The sequence below is a fragment of the Sebastes fasciatus genome, chromosome 17, assembly GCF_043250625.1.
Source record: "Sebastes fasciatus isolate fSebFas1 chromosome 17, fSebFas1.pri, whole genome shotgun sequence".
Taxonomy (NCBI): domain Eukaryota; kingdom Metazoa; phylum Chordata; class Actinopteri; order Perciformes; family Sebastidae; genus Sebastes; species Sebastes fasciatus.
The window spans coordinates 30,741,658-30,759,248 of record NC_133811.1 but is presented as its reverse complement, the minus strand read 5'-3'; the positions used below and the strand labels follow the sequence as shown (position 1 = coordinate 30,759,248).

At 44.0% G+C, this 17,591-nt stretch overlaps 1 protein-coding gene across 3 annotated transcripts in view; it reads left to right on the top strand.

Annotated features, from left to right (window-relative positions):
• col11a2 (collagen, type XI, alpha 2) overlaps window positions 1-17,591 on the top strand; it is a 60,700-nt gene that overhangs the window by 42,068 nt on the left and 1,041 nt on the right. For all 3 annotated transcript variants that reach the window (XM_074613401.1, XM_074613400.1, XM_074613402.1), the window contains 40 exons: window positions 270-323; window positions 440-484; window positions 668-721; window positions 2,157-2,201; window positions 2,324-2,377; window positions 2,573-2,680; window positions 3,452-3,505; window positions 3,627-3,680; window positions 4,232-4,276; window positions 5,205-5,258; window positions 5,629-5,673; window positions 5,794-5,847; window positions 6,008-6,061; window positions 6,357-6,410; window positions 6,568-6,765; window positions 7,595-7,648; window positions 7,841-7,948; window positions 8,062-8,169; window positions 8,262-8,315; window positions 8,438-8,491; window positions 8,726-8,833; window positions 9,239-9,292; window positions 9,382-9,435; window positions 9,569-9,622; window positions 9,749-9,802; window positions 9,901-10,008; window positions 10,158-10,211; window positions 10,515-10,568; window positions 10,658-10,711; window positions 11,566-11,619; window positions 13,877-13,984; window positions 14,098-14,151; window positions 14,293-14,454; window positions 14,577-14,630; window positions 14,776-14,811; window positions 14,905-14,958; window positions 15,036-15,315; window positions 16,145-16,257; window positions 16,889-16,957; window positions 17,129-17,365. In XM_074613401.1, coding sequence (XP_074469502.1) covers window positions 270-323; window positions 440-484; window positions 668-721; window positions 2,157-2,201; window positions 2,324-2,377; window positions 2,573-2,680; window positions 3,452-3,505; window positions 3,627-3,680; window positions 4,232-4,276; window positions 5,205-5,258; window positions 5,629-5,673; window positions 5,794-5,847; window positions 6,008-6,061; window positions 6,357-6,410; window positions 6,568-6,765; window positions 7,595-7,648; window positions 7,841-7,948; window positions 8,062-8,169; window positions 8,262-8,315; window positions 8,438-8,491; window positions 8,726-8,833; window positions 9,239-9,292; window positions 9,382-9,435; window positions 9,569-9,622; window positions 9,749-9,802; window positions 9,901-10,008; window positions 10,158-10,211; window positions 10,515-10,568; window positions 10,658-10,711; window positions 11,566-11,619; window positions 13,877-13,984; window positions 14,098-14,151; window positions 14,293-14,454; window positions 14,577-14,630; window positions 14,776-14,811; window positions 14,905-14,958; window positions 15,036-15,315; window positions 16,145-16,257; window positions 16,889-16,957; window positions 17,129-17,365 — 3,165 coding nt within the window. The remainder of the gene's footprint in view (window positions 1-269; window positions 324-439; window positions 485-667; window positions 722-2,156; window positions 2,202-2,323; window positions 2,378-2,572; window positions 2,681-3,451; window positions 3,506-3,626; window positions 3,681-4,231; window positions 4,277-5,204; window positions 5,259-5,628; window positions 5,674-5,793; window positions 5,848-6,007; window positions 6,062-6,356; window positions 6,411-6,567; window positions 6,766-7,594; window positions 7,649-7,840; window positions 7,949-8,061; window positions 8,170-8,261; window positions 8,316-8,437; window positions 8,492-8,725; window positions 8,834-9,238; window positions 9,293-9,381; window positions 9,436-9,568; window positions 9,623-9,748; window positions 9,803-9,900; window positions 10,009-10,157; window positions 10,212-10,514; window positions 10,569-10,657; window positions 10,712-11,565; window positions 11,620-13,876; window positions 13,985-14,097; window positions 14,152-14,292; window positions 14,455-14,576; window positions 14,631-14,775; window positions 14,812-14,904; window positions 14,959-15,035; window positions 15,316-16,144; window positions 16,258-16,888; window positions 16,958-17,128; window positions 17,366-17,591) is intronic.

Genomic DNA, 17,591 nt, shown 5'->3' with positions numbered 1-17,591 from the left:
ATAGTTAGGTGAGAAGATTGATACTGATCCTGCACCTCTAAAGCTCACTAATTAACGCTGCCCCCCTGATCCCTGATCAGTGCAACCGTTTAGTGATTTGTACGGTTGAGGGAGAATCAGAACCGTCTCTAGCTACCTCATCTATGTGAGTCATTTGTTGGTGTTAGTGGGTGAATACTTGTCAGCTTGGTAGCTACACAGTTTCAGGTGCAGTACCACACTACCACTCTCTGGACTCTCACTCATGACCACCTTGTCTCCTCCTCCAGGGTCCAACAGGAAAACCAGGTCTGCCAGGAATGCCCGGAGCCGACGGCCCTCCTGTACGTTTGTCTCTTCCTTTGTCTTTATATCATTAAAACTGAACTAAGTAGAATAATCCACCACCACTGGATGTCCTTCCTGAGGCTTGAGCTCTCTGTCTGTTTTCCCTTCTCAGGGTCACCCAGGAAAGGAGGGGCCTTCTGGCACCAAAGGAAACCAGGTGGGTGTCGATCACACACATTCCCATCACACCACGCGCCTTCCATCTAACAAACTCCGTTCACCAAGAGCTTGAATAAAATAAAAAACATTTACAGTACAGTCTTTGTGTAGTTGTGCATGTAAAAAATGACACCCAACATATTTACTTTCGTAACTTAACTCATCCTTTGTTCTTCTCCAGGGTCCCAACGGTCCCCAGGGAGGCATCGGCTATCCTGGCCCTCGTGGCATCAAGGTGAGTCCAGTTATTATTTCAGTTAGTTTTATGCAAACAGGTTTTTTGATTGTGAGATCCTTTTGCACAGTTTACTGTTTTTAGGATTTGGTATTGCATGTAATAACGAGTTAACGCAAATTAGTTTTAACGGCATTAACTTCTTAGTGTATTAACAAGTACAAGTTTTAATGCAACTTGCAATGTTTACGTCGAGAAACAAAAAAAACCTGATGAATCCATCGGTACCAACCAGGTCATACTAGCTGGTCATGAAGGAGGTTAAATAACGCTCCGAACTTAAGCTACATTTTGGTGAGGAAAAACTGTCATGGCCATTTTCAAAGGGGTCCCTTGACCTCTGACCTCCAGATGTGTGAATGTAAATGGGTTCTATGGGTACCCACGAGTCTCCCCTTTACAGACATGCCCACTTTATGATCATCACATCACATTGTTTTGTGTTGTTAATTGATTTCCAATAATAAATATATACATACATTTGCATAAAGCAGCATATTTGCCCTCTCCCATGTTGATAAGAGTATTAAATACTTGACAAATCTCCCTTTAAGGTTCATTTTGAACAGATAAAAAATGTGCGATTAATTATGGACAATCATGCAATTAACTATATATTAATAAATATATTATAATTGATTGACAGCCTATATAAATAATAATACTAAATAAAACTAAAGTTAAATAGGACTTTGATTAACAATATAAATAAAAATGAATGATAATCATTAAAATAAATTAAGAATACAGTCGCTGTAATTTTTTGATATTAGTGCAATTATGGTCAACATTTAGAAATCTCTTTGATTGATTTGCCATCCATCCATCCATCTGCAACCGCTTATCCCGTTAGGGGTCGCGGGGGGGCTGGAGCCGATCCCAGCCGACATTGGGCGAAGGCAGGGTACACCCTGGACAGGTCGCCAGTCCATCGCAGGGCTGACACATAGAGACAGACAACCATTCACGCTCACATTCACACCTACGGGCAATTTTAGAGTCCACAATTAACCTAACCTGCATGTCTTTGGACTGTGGGAGGAAACCGGAGTACCCGGAGAAAACCCACGCTAACACGGGGAGAACATGCAAACTCCACACAGAAGTGCCCCAAGCCAGATTTGAACCTGCAACCCTCCAGCTGTGAGGCGCCAGTGCTAACCACTGCACCACCGTGCAATCTTTGATTGATTTGATTTCCAATAATAAATATACATATAATACTTACACATTTGCATAAAGCAAGACCACTCCCATGTTGATAAGAGTATTAAATAATACATCGTACAGTTTGAACAGATAAAAAATGTGCAATTAGTTTGCAATTAATCACGATTAATTCTGGACAGTCATGCGATTAATCGAGATTAAATAATTTAATCGATTGACAGCCCTAATTCCTCAGCGTATTGATTATGCAATGCTTTAATTGCAGGGAGGTCAAGGAATCCGTGGACTGAAGGGCCACAAGGGAGAGAAGGTAAGTGATGCACTGATACTTCCACTCACCCACACAGTGGCATAGTGTACATTAATATGTTAAAAAGGTTGATATAGTATTTTGCTGAATATGTGCTGGATGTGTTTTGCTTGTGTTTCTAGGGAGAAGATGGTTTCCCTGGAATTAAGGGAGATTTCGGTGTCAAGGGAGAGAGGGTAAGATACATTAATCAGATCATTAATAGAATGATTGATGGATGAATGAATGAAGGATTGATCGACTTATTCGTTCTCATTTTTCTGTCTATCTCTATCTATTTATATCCACATATGAAACTGGGTATATATATATATATATATATATATTGTGTTAGCGTTATTCTGATGTTTTGCTTTGTCTCCTGCCGACAGGGTGAGCTCGGAGTATCAGGGCCGAGAGGAGAGGACGGTCCAGAGGGGCCAAAGGGTCGCGTCGGACCCCCCGGGGAGCTCGGACCACTTGGACTAGTTGGAGAGAAGGTACAACCAGTTCAATCAATCAGGACACGATTACATGATCGGCTCTTAGTCAGGCGAGATGGGTTACTGATATTTCCTGCTTTATGTATTATTCACTTAAAGGAACAACATGTAGCACCGACAGCGAGCGTTTAAAACGGGTAACAGCAGTCCAAATTCAATCAGCAATTTGAGGTTTACCTTCAAAACACGACGTTATAGCCTCTGGTCAGCAGCAGTCGGAATCACTTCACCGGCTGTGTGTCTCAAATACTCGCTGAACTTGATAACCAGCTGCACGCAGACCGCAGAGAGATGTGGCGAGGCTTTTCAGGTCGGGTAGAATCTAGCGTTAACGTTAACTCTGTCGATCCAGTTGGTTTGCTCGCTTCCACGGCTGCAGAAGGCTGTTTGCGTACCAGTTTGTTTCATATGTGGTAACGGGATGTTGGAAATGGGCCGCGGACGGGATCAGACTGATCAAAACCCAGCATGTTTCCTTAATCTCGGATGATATATCATTGTCAAAATGCCCACAAATTTACCAAGATATTCCTATTTTTCTTAAAATCAGTGTAAGGCCTCCTCTTTGACAATACATCAGGCAGGAAATATCACTGTGCTGCCCTCTTGTGGTTGTAAACATAGGTGCACTTGAGTGAAACATGACATTTACACTTGGAATTTACAGTATTTTATAATATTGCAAATATATTTAAACACAAGTTACCGATGGTTGTGACCCATTCAAGTTAAAGGATCATGATTAATGATGTCATCGTGTGATTTCAGGGTAAACTCGGTGTGCCTGGACTTCCTGGATATCCCGGAAGACAGGGACCCAAGGTAAGAGAAAACACACATATACAGCGATCTGTCGTCTTCATACTCGTTCATCCTGGTGACTGGCGGGCCTACGTACGGCGAGGAACAGTGCTGATGTTGAGATGTTGATTTTTTGTTTTAGGGATCTCTTGGATTCCCAGGATTCCCCGGCTCAAACGGCGAGAAGGGAACGAGGGTAAGCCGATGACAGACTATTCAGCTTTTTAAGGCTTTTAATTATTAGTGATCATTTTATTTATCATCGTTGTAGGTCTATGGTACGACGGTACGACGGAGTATTAGGGCCACTTTCAGGGAAAAAAAAAAATCTGAGATTTCGAGAATAAAGTCATAATATTATAAAGTAGTAATTCTATGTGTTATTTTCTTTTTTTCTCGTTAAGTTATGACTTTATTCTCATAATATTCTGACTTTATTGTGTAAATCTCAGATGTGTTTTCCCTCAATGTGGCCCTAATACTCCGTAGTACATTGTCTCTTTGGCCCTCACTGCATTAGACTGATAGACTATAAACTGTGTTACCTTCATCACAATGATCACATGTTTTGCGGCTCCAGACAGATTTTGTTTTTTTGCCTAAAATGGCTCTTTTGATAGTAAAGGTTGCTGACCCCTGATCTATACTGATCAATCCTGTAGATTAAGTCATACAGTCAGTAGTTTACGGTTCACTTCTGTCTGACTGAATCTGCAATTATTGTTTTGTTGTGTTTGTTTTTTTCAGGGTCTCGGTGGCAAATCAGGACCAAGAGGACAAAGAGGACCAACGGTACCATTTCACATTTATTCATTCATTCTTTCAGCATTATCCCTTAGAGAATGTTCTGTAATGATCCTATATTTTATTTGGTGATGATACTAACTAGCTTGTAGTTTGCAACGTTACGAAGCAACCAACGGCTTCTTTGGATTTTCTCTGCAAAAGAGTCCCGAGTCCGTTACGTAGAAATCAGTCCACGGGCTGTGATAGGCAACTGAGAAAGTGGAGGAATGTCTCAGTTGATATATAAAGTGAATAATGTATGTAAAATGTTACATATAGTACTTTTAAGGGCGCACATTTTTTTATTTTTATTAAAAGATAAATAGCAGTGTGTGTGAACGTGCTGAGAGAAGAGAGAGCAGAACGCCCAGCTGGTACCCGTGTATCCATACTTTGGAAAATTAGTATTGAAACAGTTTCAAATATTCAGTATCGATACGTGTCGATACGTCAATATTTCTGACACTAACCACTTACAGTATATACTTTTAAACAGAAAGTGATTTTATTCAAATTGCATTTGAACTTGACAACATTTATAGTCAAGTAATTGATCTCAAAAGCTTTCAGACAATGAACAGTAGCATGAACTGGCATAGTCCTAATAAATCCAGAAAGCTGACTTTCAGTAAGTGCTTATCTTATCGCTGTGTGTCACAATCATATCAGAGTTATACTGGCCCACAGCTTATTAAGTAATGGACTCACTGTGCTTTATTGGCACAAATGGTCCCCATCTGCCCTTTTTAATGATACAGCACCATTTGATCATTTATAGCAAGTTATTTTGCAGCCCAGGGCGTCCACCACTTTGAGAATCATCTCTTTAAGCGTTGGCTGGATGAATTTAAAACTCGTGGAACATCAAGGTAAATCACAGATAGCATCACTTTTGCATTGTTTCTCACTAATTGTTCTTGTTTGTGTCCATCAGGGCCCCAGAGGACAGAGAGGACCGAGGGGCTCCACCGGCAAACCAGGAGCAAAGGTTTGTCGATTGAACTGAGAAACTGTGTCCACTTAGGCTGCTTTGCAGACGCCACTATGATGATGATTATTATTATTGTTTATTATTGTTTTTTTATTTAATAGTTAACAATAATCTCACAATTTGAATTTGACACCCAGAGCTTCACTATAGACCCAGTATTGTGATATATTCATTGCTGTCTTGCCTGAAACACTGGCTGCCATCTGTTTTCTGTTTTTATCTATACATTCACGTATTTCTTTAGATCTTTACCTCAAAAATAACCTGTCTCTAAACTGGAGTGAAGTCCGTCTCAAGAAGCAAAAAGAGATTAAAGAACAATAGTTTGTGATCCAAATCTTCATTTACTGTGCTTTTGTTTTGTTAGGGAACGTCGGGGAGCGACGGTCCTCACGGTCCTTCTGGAGAGAGGGTGAGCGCTTCATTTCACCTGCATGCGTAACACTTTGTCAGAGCTTTACATTCACACCTGTGCCTCTCTGTTGGGTATTCTTATATGTTCTTATTATATCGTATGTTGTTCTCTCACCAGGGATTGCCCGGACCTCAGGGAGCCAACGGTTTCCCCGGACCAAAGGGACCTCCTGTAAGAAAAATATCTTGATACCAGTTTCTCAGAGAGCGATTGTAGATACCGTCAAAGTGGCATCACTCCAGAGACTTGTAGGACATTGTTCCAACGTGGTCTTGGGTTTGATGCTCCCGTAAGGTGGAGATTGAATTGATTGTATGATTGATCCTTACAGGGACCACCAGGAAAAGACGGGCTGCCCGGACACCCTGGACAGAGAGGAGAAGTTGTAAGTTGTATTTATGTATTTACTACTCTTAAAGATGATTCACCTGTTTATTCATATAAGACTTTTACACTGATTCCAGTCGTGGTCCTGATGAAGGTCGAACAGACAGAAAAGTCAGTGAGACAGCGTGCAGGATGTCTCAAATGTCTGTTGCAGATAGTTTCTTATAATGTCGAAGTGTAGAGGTGGGATGGATTCAAAGAGAAGTATAGTTTGTTCGATCTCAATGATGTACCTATTTACGCTTTCTTTAGAGTTTCTAGTTTTCTTTGTTAACTGAATTTCTCTCCATCAGGGTTTCCAAGGTAAACTGGGTCCACCTGGGCCTCCTGGAGTCGTTGGGCCTCAGGTGAGTTTTCCCCGATCACGGAGCAGAGTTTTCTCATCACTGATACAGAAAATCAGTTTCCATGACAACACAACTTTCCTTTTCTTTTTCTTTTCTCCCAACATCTTCTTCCCCTCGATGCCCTCTCCATCTCCATCTCCATCCTCCCTCCTCCCAGGGTACATCAGGAGAGACCGGCCCAGGGGGCGAGCGCGGCCACCCAGGACCCCCAGGTCCACCTGGAGAGCAGGGACTTTCTGGTCCATCAGGGAAGGAGGGCACCAAGGGAGACCCCGGACCCTCCGGAGGCCCCGGTAAAGACGGACCCCCGGGACTGAGAGGCTTCCCTGGAGAGAGAGGACTGCCTGGAACCCCTGTGAGTATGACCAAGAGAAATATTGTCAGCAGGAACTACTACGGCCTACTCCGGGTAGGGAATGAGTCCTTACCCCAAGTGAAGGAGTTTAAGTACCTCGGGGTCTTGTTGGTGAGTGAGGGGATGATGGAACGTGAGATTGAATCGGAGAATCGGAGCAGCGGGGGGGCGGTATTGCATTCGCTTTACCGCACCGTTGTGACGAAAAGAGAGCTGAGCTGGAAGGCAAAGCTCTCGATCTACCGGTCAATCCTCGTTCCTACTCTCACCTATGGTCATGAGTGTTGGGTCATGACTGAAAGAACGAGATTGCGGGTACAAGCGGCCGAAATGGGTTTCCTCAGGAGGGTGGCTGGCGTCTCCCTTAGAGATAGGGTCAGAAACTCAGTCATCCGTGAGGGACTCGGAGTAGAGCCGCTACTCTTTTGCATTGAAAGGAACCAGTTGAGATGGTTTGGGCATCTAGCACGGATGCCCCCTGGGCGCCTCCATAGGGAGGTGTTCCAGGCACGACCAGCTGGGAGGAGACCACGGGGAAGACCCAGGACTAGGTGGAGAGATTATATCTCCACACTGGCCTGGGAACGCCTCGGGATCCCCCAGTCAGAGCTGGTTAATGTGGCCCGGGAAAGAGAAGTTTGGGGTCTCCTGCTGGAGCTGTTGCCCCCGGCGACCCGACCCCAGATAAGAGGTTGAAGATGAGTGAATGAATGAATGGAGATCATCAGGCTTATATTGATCAATTTGATAGCAGTAAAGTGACTTTTGGATAAATGTGTCCAGCAGTGAGGTGAAGGTGATTAATCCTTTCTTTTGTCTTTTCTTCCAGGGAGGTGGAGGACTGAAGGGAAGTGAAGGACCTGCTGGACCTCCTGGACCCGCCGTACGTTTAAAACCATAAAAAGATATACATTTTCGTAATATCCTAAGCCTACTTAGGGAACGTTTTTATAAAATTGTGTCAGTCGGTAATAATATATAGTATATCTCAGTCCATCCAATTTAGGAATGAAGTATTCACTTAATAAGTACCTGCTGTAATTGGTGCTGTCTTTATGATATTGTACCTTTCTAGGGGTCTCCTGGTGAGAGGGGGCAATCTGGTACCGCTGGCCCTGTCGGACCTCCTGGCCGACCAGGCCCTCAGGGGCCTCCTGGACCCGCTGGAGAGAAGGGAGTTCCTGTGAGTATTCTGGGATTTGTTTTTATCCACCGTGCAGTAGTGCATTTTGACTCGACATGTGGAATAAGATTCAACTATTAATTCTCCTTTTTGTTCTTTTTGCGCCTGTAAAGGGTGAGAAAGGCCCGATCGGCCCGGCCGGTCGCGATGGAGTGCAGGGCGCCGTGGGTCTGCCTGGCCCTGCCGGATCACCTGGAATTGCCGGAGAGGACGGAGACAAGGCCAGTAACTCTTCATACCAATGCGTCCTTTTTTTAAAAAAAAAAAGTTTCATCGTCTTTGCTGTAACGTGATGTTTCTTTGTCGCATGCAGGGTGAGGTTGGAGAGCACGGTCAGAAGGGCGCCAAGGGAGGAAAAGGAGAGCATGTGAGTGACGTGCATCAAGCCATCAAGTGTGAAAGAAAATGAATGCCATTTCCTCTGTTTATCGCATCGCCGCTGTTTTGCTCATCGTTTGAATGCTTGTTTTTTTGTTTGTTGGTATATAGGGTCCTCCTGGTCCACCCGGGCCAATGGGTCCTGTCGGTCAGCCTGGTCCTGCTGTAAGTACAAGCTTTAACACTTTGAAGACTGAATTAGACAGACTGCAGAGCCAGTTGCTTGTATACTTGTTTAGCAAAAAATGGAAGAAAAAAAACGATACGAACGCTACGTGGAACATTACTGAACATTCAGTTACTATCATGTTCTAGATGAAGACAGTGCTTCCAGTTAACTTATTGTTATCTCTTTATCTCTTATGTCTTTATTCCTGTTTTTCTTCTTCTGTGGTGCAGGGTGCTGATGGAGAGCTTGGACCGAGGGGCCAGCAGGGGCCATTTGGATCTAAAGGTGACGAAGGAACCAGAGGTTTCCCAGGAGCCCCTGGACCCATCGGACTGCAGGTATAATGAATACTCACTTCATATGGAGAGTCACTAAAATCAGTGTCCATTGCACGGCTCCCGGTTTTGCTGTTTGCAGCGTTGTCGGGGGAACAACACGATGGAGTCTGCAGAGCCCCGGAGCCCCGCCTCCGCTGCTGCACAGAGCGCTATCGCTTCTTTATTCACAGTTTATTAATATTGCACCAACTTCTACACTGCACATCCTCGAGTACCCAGCAATACACCCAGCAGGTGTGAAGTAGATCGGATGAACGGTTTGGAGATATGCGAAGGACACACAGACACACAGACAGAGATTCTTTGCTTTTAGTTGGATATGTAGATGAAGTTTTCCGCTACACTCTTCTGCTAAGCTGCTAAGTTTAACTAATTCTTTGTGTGACTTTCCCCTCTGTCCTCCAGGGACTGCCAGGACCACCAGGTGAGAAGGGAGAGACGGGAGATGTTGGACCTCTGGTGAGTCATAATTACTGCTTCAGTGACTTATTTTATCACAATAAAATCATAAATGATGATAATAAGTGTGAGCCTCTTTATGTTTCCAGGGTCCTCCAGGTCCCCCAGGACCCCGTGGCCCCGCTGGACCCAACGGTGCCGATGTGAGTGTTCACAGCTCGTATTTATAAGATGACAGCAATATGTAATGTGCATGAGGTTACACTGCAACGAGCTGTTACTGTTCTATTGAAACACTGAAACAGCAAATTAATCGTTATTGTGTGTGTTCTTCAGGGTCCTCAAGGTCCTCCTGGTGGTTTGGGTAATCCTGGAGCTCTCGGAGAGAAGGTGCAGAGATTAATATGTTTTTCCTAACATTGAAGCACTATAAGTTTAATGATGTCCAAAGAAATACAAAGTGAGTTCATTTATAACTCGTCCTGAGAACTAAACGAAACTCTGTTTGCTCCACAGGGAGAGCCCGGTGAGAGCGGACCTCCTGGAATCCTAGGAGAGCCAGGAAAGAAGGTAAAGAGTTGAGGCGGGTTGAGATATCAGGCCTTTTTACCGACTGGTTAATAGCATCCGTGAGTTAACAAAGAGCTGTGTGCTGTCGTGGTTGTCAGGGGCCTCGTGGAGAGCGCGGAGAGAAGGGAGAATCCGGACAACCTGGAACTGCTGGACCTGCTGGAGGACGGGGAGGACCTGGAGATGACGGACCGAAAGGAAACCCCGTATGACACCCACGATGAAATGCACACACACAAAGACACTGACACACAGATCAATTACTCTTTTCTTTAGACTTTTTATTGGCATAAATTCAGACGACGTTTCGACCTGTACTGTTTGACCTCTGAGTTTTGTTTGTCTCTAACTTCAGGGTCCAGTTGGTTTCCCTGGTGATCCTGGTCCCCCTGGTGAGCTTGGACCCAGAGTGAGTACCCCTTTTGTTGGAGAATACATGTCAGCATCTTATTTACCCACCATATCAATAATAGATTCTGTTAAAGCTGTGTTGTATGAGGCTACACAGCTGCCAGCAGTTCACTTCACTTCAGCTTGTCCGTCCCTATGTAGATATGAAGGGCTCATTCTAAGCTAACAAAAACACAACCATTCTTAGTTTCAGGTGATTTTACATTAAAGAAAACATAGATATTCAATGTCTGCTGATAGATCCGGCTAAATCCTACACACTGCACACTGAAAACACTAATCCTGATCTGCTTTACTTCAGGGTCAAGATGGCGCCAAGGGAGAGCGAGGAGAAGACGGTGAAGCGGGAGAATCTGTAAGTCGCATCAATGCAGATATGTGAGTTGTGTGTTGTGAAGCGCCTCGGTGTTCTCAATCTGCTCCTCTCTGCCTCCTATATCGCAGGGCTCCCCTGGACCACCTGGTGAGAACGGATCTCCTGGACCCCTAGGAAAGAGGGTAAGGTCACCATCCTCAGCTGACAGGCACCTGTTCCTACCAGGGAGGGTTTACATAAGAACACATTCCTCCATCATGCATCCGTTCTGCTTCTTTCCTCCAGAGTCACTGGTTACATGTTTGTGTGTTTTATTGTGACGTAGCGTTTCACCAAGTTGTTGTTGTTTGCTTTGAGAGTTAAAAGGAGAAGAAATATTTTACCTACAAGTGACATAAACTGCCCCGTCTACGTCTAGATCTGAACTCCATCAACGAGAGCAGTTACTTCATCACAGGATAAAGCTCTCTAGCAAATTCCATAAAAAAAAGGACAATACACTCGTCAAAAGTCACCCTCTTCTTAGGGAGGTTTTTCCTGCCCCTCAACAAGTAAATAGATTTCTTTGACCGTCTCGTAAGGCAGTAAAATAAAAACCAACATTTGGCGTCGTCATGGTAACGTGATTATGTCACCATAAAGTGCTGTTCCCATTCATATTTATACCATTTCAAGCTCTTGAAGCCTCAAACACACACTCAACTGACGTCAGTCAAGTCCCTGATTCCCTACAAGTACGTATATGTTTTTAGAATTTCACCATGAAAGAGCCATCTGATTACAGGCTTTTTAACAACTTGCCAGAAGAGTGCTTTGGACCTTCTTTCTTTTACCTACAAGTACTTGGTAGTTCTGCAGGTTTGCAGTCGGTATCCAATAATAAGTGCAGACAGTGATGTTGTGATATATTTGACATACAGCTCAATGACATCAAATAATCTAGTCTATGACGTCTTTCTTGTTGTAGATTTGATGACATTGTGACATTTGATTAGAGAATATAATGATATGCACTATTATATGTTTTATTTGCCAGGGCCCTGCTGGAACAAGAGGACCAGAGGGACGTCAGGGAGAGAAGGGAACTAAGGTGAGTCCAGAGCCTTTTCTTTACTTTTTTTCAGCTCCTTGTTAAAGTCTAAATTCATGGAAAACAGACAGCAGATCATTGTCTCACTTCCTGGTGAATTTCCATTAAATGGAGGCCTATTGAAAGAGGCTGGGTCATGCGTCATATCATACACCAAGACCCGTGTCCGCCCGCGTACCAGCCTCCTTCAATAGGCCATTAATGAACACACGCCAGGAATGAAATTAGCACCTGCCACCTGCCAAACACAGTACATGGTAAATGTTGGCTATGGCAGGTAAAAGTCCAGGTCACCACTGACTCAGCGTTCTACATAGATTTCAGAAGTGGCCGGTAGAAATGTTCAGTGAGTGGCAGGTGAGGAAAAAGCTTCATTTCAGACCCCGAACCCAGAATGAATCACTAACTCTGCTTTTATTCTATAACATTTCGGACGTTTGTCTGGATGCTGTCTGTGTGTGTTTGTGATGGGGTAAGCTGTGAATTGAATTGCCCTTCTTGGGATCAATAAAGTCTGAATCTGAACATTAGCCACCTGAGAATGTATTTCTCTTCTTCTTTGTTATTTACGCAACCGAAGTTTTAGCAGGTAACTTCTCTTTTCATGTTTCTCGTTGGGCAATTGTGATACATATCTGATACCAGGGGTCAGCAACCTTTAATATCAAAAGAGACATTTTAGGCAAAAAAAAAAAAAAAAATCTGGAGCCGCAAAACATTTGATCATTGTGATGAAGGTAACACAGTTTATAGTCTAAGCAGTGGCGGCCGGCCAATAGAGGGCCACGGGGCCTGGCCCCACCCACCTTGAGCCACCAAAAAAAAAAAAAAAAAAAAAAAAAAAAAATTATAAAATTATTAATCATAAAAATTCTAAAAATTCTAAAAATTGTCAATATGTGTGTTTTTGACCTATGGAATATACCCGTAATATTTGTAAAATAGGATAACTGCGCCAAATATCTGCTTTCCTCCTTGAACTCTCTGCTAGTGCACCTCTCAGCTGCTCTGCTGCACGTGCACTTTCTGGGGCCAAATGGATTTGGCCCAAGGAAGGCGGGTCTCATAAGCAGTACAGCCAATCACTGATTAAAGATATATGATTACAAGCATGAATGACATACAATTCATCCAATCAGCGCCGTAAAAAAGACTTCCGGGAGGGCCAAACTGATTTGGCCCATGGTGTGCGCGCGCACGTTCACGTGTGTCTCTCTCTGTTCTCGTCAGGGCTCATGTCAGTTCTCGCGTGATCTTGTCTTCTCGTCTCTCGCTTCTCTCCACTTCTCTTCTCTCACAGCCCATTTTAACGGCATGACAATGGAACAGCCAAGCACTAGTAGCGCTACTCTTGCAAGACTCAAAAATAAATGATAAAAATGTAACTGCAAAGTAGTAATGCGTTTTTGATACCTTTTTTTGCATTGAATCGTACTAGGATGTTTGTTGAAATTGATTGGCCCTACCCAAAAAAAAATCCACCAGCCGCCACTGAGTCTAAGTATATAGTATATAAGTCTAATGCAGTGAGGGCCAAAGAGACAATGTACTACGGAGTATGAGGGCCACATTGAGGGAAAAACACATCTGAGATTTACACAATAAAGTCAGAATATTACGAGAATAAAAGTTGTAATATTACAAGAAAAAAGTCATAATATAACGAGAATAAAGTCATAACTTTATGAGAATATATTCATGATATTACGAGAAAAAAGTCGTAATATTTCGAGAATAAAGTCATAAATGTACGACAAAAAAAAGTCGGAATATTACGATAATAAAGTCATAACTTTACGACAAAAAAAGTCGTAATATTTCGACAATAAAGTCATAACTTTACGAGAAAAAAGTCGTAATATTACAAAATAAATTCATACATTTACGAGAAAAAAAGTCGGAATATTACGAAAATAAAGTCATAAATGTACGACAAAAAAAAGTCGGAATATTACGATAATAAAGTCATAAATGTACGACAAAAAAAAGTCGGAATATTACGAGAATAAATATTCCTCAATGTGGCCCTAATACTCTGTCGTACCGTCGTACCATAGACCTAAAACAATGATAAATAAGAATGAAAATGTAAACAAAAAACAGTTATTCATTTCCATGTTTAAAACTCCTCCTGGAGCCTCTGGAGAGGAGCTGAAGAGACGCAGGTTGCTGACCCCTGCCTTATACTGATACGTAACGCGTGGAATAACTTTTAAAAACATTTTTTAATCATGTTTCTCGTCGTCATCATTTACAGGGAGACTCAGGTGCTGTCGGCCCCCCAGGAAAAACCGGCCCCGTCGGGCCCCAGGGTCAACCAGGAAAACCAGGAACAGAAGGCCTCAGAGGACTCCCCGGATCAGTGGTCAGTATAGAGACTTAGATTTATTTATGTATTTGTTAATGCGACTGATAGACAGGATGATATTTGCATGTTGGATGGACACCTACTGAATGTGTTTTCTATCTGTGTTTCAGGGTGAGCAAGGATCTCCAGGACTTGCTGGACAGAAAGGACCACCAGGACCTCTTGTAAGATCACAACTTCATCAAACTGCAGTCTTTTCTTCCGACTTCCTTCTCATTCAACCCTCCAACTCTCCTCTTCCATCTCTCCCATCCTCTCTCTCTTCATCTCCTCACTGTCTTCTTCTTCTTCTCCTCCTCCTGCAGGGACCTCCTGGTTTGCTCGGTCTGCGTGGAGACCCCGGTTCCAAGGGAGAGAAGGGACACCCAGGTCTTATCGGTCTCATCGGACCCCCAGGAGAGCAGGGAGAGAAGGGAGACCGAGGTCTGTCCGGGCCTCATGGATCCACTGGATCAAAAGGAGAGAATGTAAGTGTGACCTCCTTCACATCTGCTTGAGAGAGGGACAACTCAACCGCCATTATTCACATTCATGTTGATAATAATGTAAACTATTCTCACATTGGACGTGTGTCGTGTTTCATTAACAGGGAATGTCCGGAGGTACCGGACCCCTCGGCCCTGCTGGTCCTCCTGGTCTGCCTGTGAGTGCCTGAACTGTTTATCCCACGATCTGCCTTTCCTCTTCCTCTCGCCTCAGTTCTGAAGATGTTATGAAGTACTAGTACTATAGGGATTAGAGAGAGCAGTAAAACTCATCATGAAACTAAAGCCTCTTATCTTTTACAGGGTCCTCAAGGTGTCAAAGGCGCTAAAGGCTCTTCTGTGAGTATACTTTAATGTGTTTGGAACCAAAACAATGAATGAAATGCATCAACTTGGATCCGATGCAGTAACCTGTCCATGCTGTGTATTTAGGGAGGTTCTGGTCCAAAGGGAGAAAAAGGTGTTCAAGGACCTGCTGGACCTCCAGTAAGTACTTCACTAGCATTACTCACGTCGTTGCACCTCACTGTTGATTGATTAACATAATAAACTTGCTCTCCCAGGGCCCGCCAGGCGAGGTCATTCAGCCCCTGCCCATCCAGAGGAGTCCCAAGTCCAAGCGTTCCATCGACGCCAGCCAGATGCTCCCCGAGACCGACAGGCCTGCGTCTGATGCCGCCGGCACTGAGTTCCTGATGGGCAGCGAGGGCATGGAGGAGATCTTCGGCTCCCTCAACTCACTGCGACAGGAGATCGAGACCATGCGTTTCCCTCTCGGCACCCAGGACAGCCCCGCCCGCACCTGCCAAGACCTGCACCTCAGCCAGCCGGAGCTCAAAGACGGTAAGGGGAATTAACCAGGGCTGCCAAAGTTATCGTTTTAACGCCACTAATTTCTTTAACGCAATCAATCTTTCTATCCTATGAAACTACAAAACCTGATGAATCCATCGGTACCAACTATGTCAGACTAGCTTGTCGTGAAGGAGGTTAAATAACGCTCCAAGCTTTTTGCGAGGAAAAACTGTCATGGCCATTTTCAAAGGGGTCCCTTGACCTCTGACCTCTAGATCAGTGAATGTAAATGGGTTCTATGGGTACCCACGAGTCTCCCCTTTACAGACATGCCCACTTTATGATCATCACATGCAGTTTGGGGCAAGTCATAGTCAAGTCAGCACACTGACACACTGACAGCTGTTGTTGCCTGTTGGGCTGCAGTTTGCCATGTTATGATTGGAGCATATTGTTTTATGCTAAATGCAGTACCTGTGAGGGTTTCTGGATCAATATCTGTTATTGTTTTGTGTTGTTAATTGATTTACAATAATAAATATAAACATGCGTTTGCATAAAGCAGTATATTTGCCCACTCCCATGTTGATAAGAGTATTAAATACTTGACAAATCTCCCTTTAAGGTTCATTTAGAACAGATACAAAATGTGTCATTAATTTTCGATTAATCGATTTACAGCCTTAGAATTAACCAAAAAATGTAGTTGCCGCCGGCTCAGAGGACCGGTCCCTCTGTCCTGTTGTTGATGTGGTGATCATTGTCGTTTCAACATCTGGATGATGCTCAACAGCAACTCTTTTTTTCATTGAATAATTCACAACAAGTTTTAACGTTTGTTTTCCACCTTGCTTCGCCTCTCTGTCGCCCTCTGCAGGAGAGTACTGGATTGACCCCAACCAGGGCTGCTCCAGAGACTCCTTCAAGGTCTTCTGTAACTTCACCAGCGGAGTTGAAACGTGCCTGTACCCCAGCAAGAGCATCAACACGGTCAGTCCACTCAATCAGCAACGCTGTCAGTTCTCCTTAAAATCCTTCTGAACATAAATCCCCCCCAACACTAACTCCTAGATGTCTGACTGTGAAGTTAAGAAGAAAGGGCTTAAGAATGATGCATTTCCACGGTGGTTAGCACTGTTGCCTCACAGAGGGTTGCAGGTTCAAACCCGGCTTGAGGCCCTTCTGCGTGGAGTTTGCATGTTCTCCACGTGTTAGTGTGGGTTTTCTCCAGGTTCTCCGGCTTCCTCCCACAGTCATGCAAGCTGTCAGTCTCCATGTGTCAGTCCTGTGATAGTCTGGCGACCTGTTCAGGGTGTACCCTTTGTGTACCTTGGGTGTACCCCAATGTCAGCTGGGATCGGCTCCAGTCCTCCCGCGACCCTGAATGGGATAAGCGGTTACAGAGAATGGATGATGTATTTGGGTGTAAAAGAGTGGTAGTACTAGTCAGTGTTGGTGGAGGTTTGCAGTGTCTGAAGGCCCGCTGTCTAGAAACTAATTTCCCAATTGCATCTGCATATTGTTTTCTCAGAAATAAATAAAATGGTCTTAGTTATTTGATTTATTTGTGCAAAAATAAACATATCAAACTAATACTTGATGTGGATGATTCTTGTGGCAGGTGGCGATGAGCTCCTGGAACAAAGAGACTCCAGGATCCTGGTACAGTCAATTTGCCACCGGGAGTAAGGTTAGTAACCCTTCAGTGACATGAAGACTGGCGGGCAAACTTTTGTTCTTAGTTACTTAATTACTATCTATGTTCTCTTCCTGACTCATTTTCATCATCCCTTCTACTCCTTTTGCTCTTCCACCTTTTCTTCCCTACTGCCTCCTCTCCTCCTCCTCCTCCTCCTCCCAGTTCTCCTACGTGGACTCTACCGGTGAGCCCGTTGGCGTGGTCCAGCTGGGCTTCCTGCGTCTCCTGAGCGTCCAGGCCCGCCAGACCCTCACTTACCACTGCCACCGCTCGGTGGCCTGGGCCGACAAGAGCGCCAAGAACAACTACGACAGGGCGCTGCACCTCCAGGGCGCCAACGACGAGATGCTGAGCTACGAGACCAACCCTTACATCAAGGCCTTGGTCGACGGCTGCTCTGTGAGTTTACACACCTTATTGAGTCTTTGTGGAAAACAGTATATCTTTGATAATGCTGCACTATAATGATGATGATAATAATAATAATAATAATAATAATAATAATAATAATAATAATAATAATAATAATAAGCTGGAACTCACAGGAGAAACCACACCACTGCACTTTGTGCTGTCGTGACTGAAAACTACCTTTTCAATTTCTACCAGTGTTGTTGTCGACATT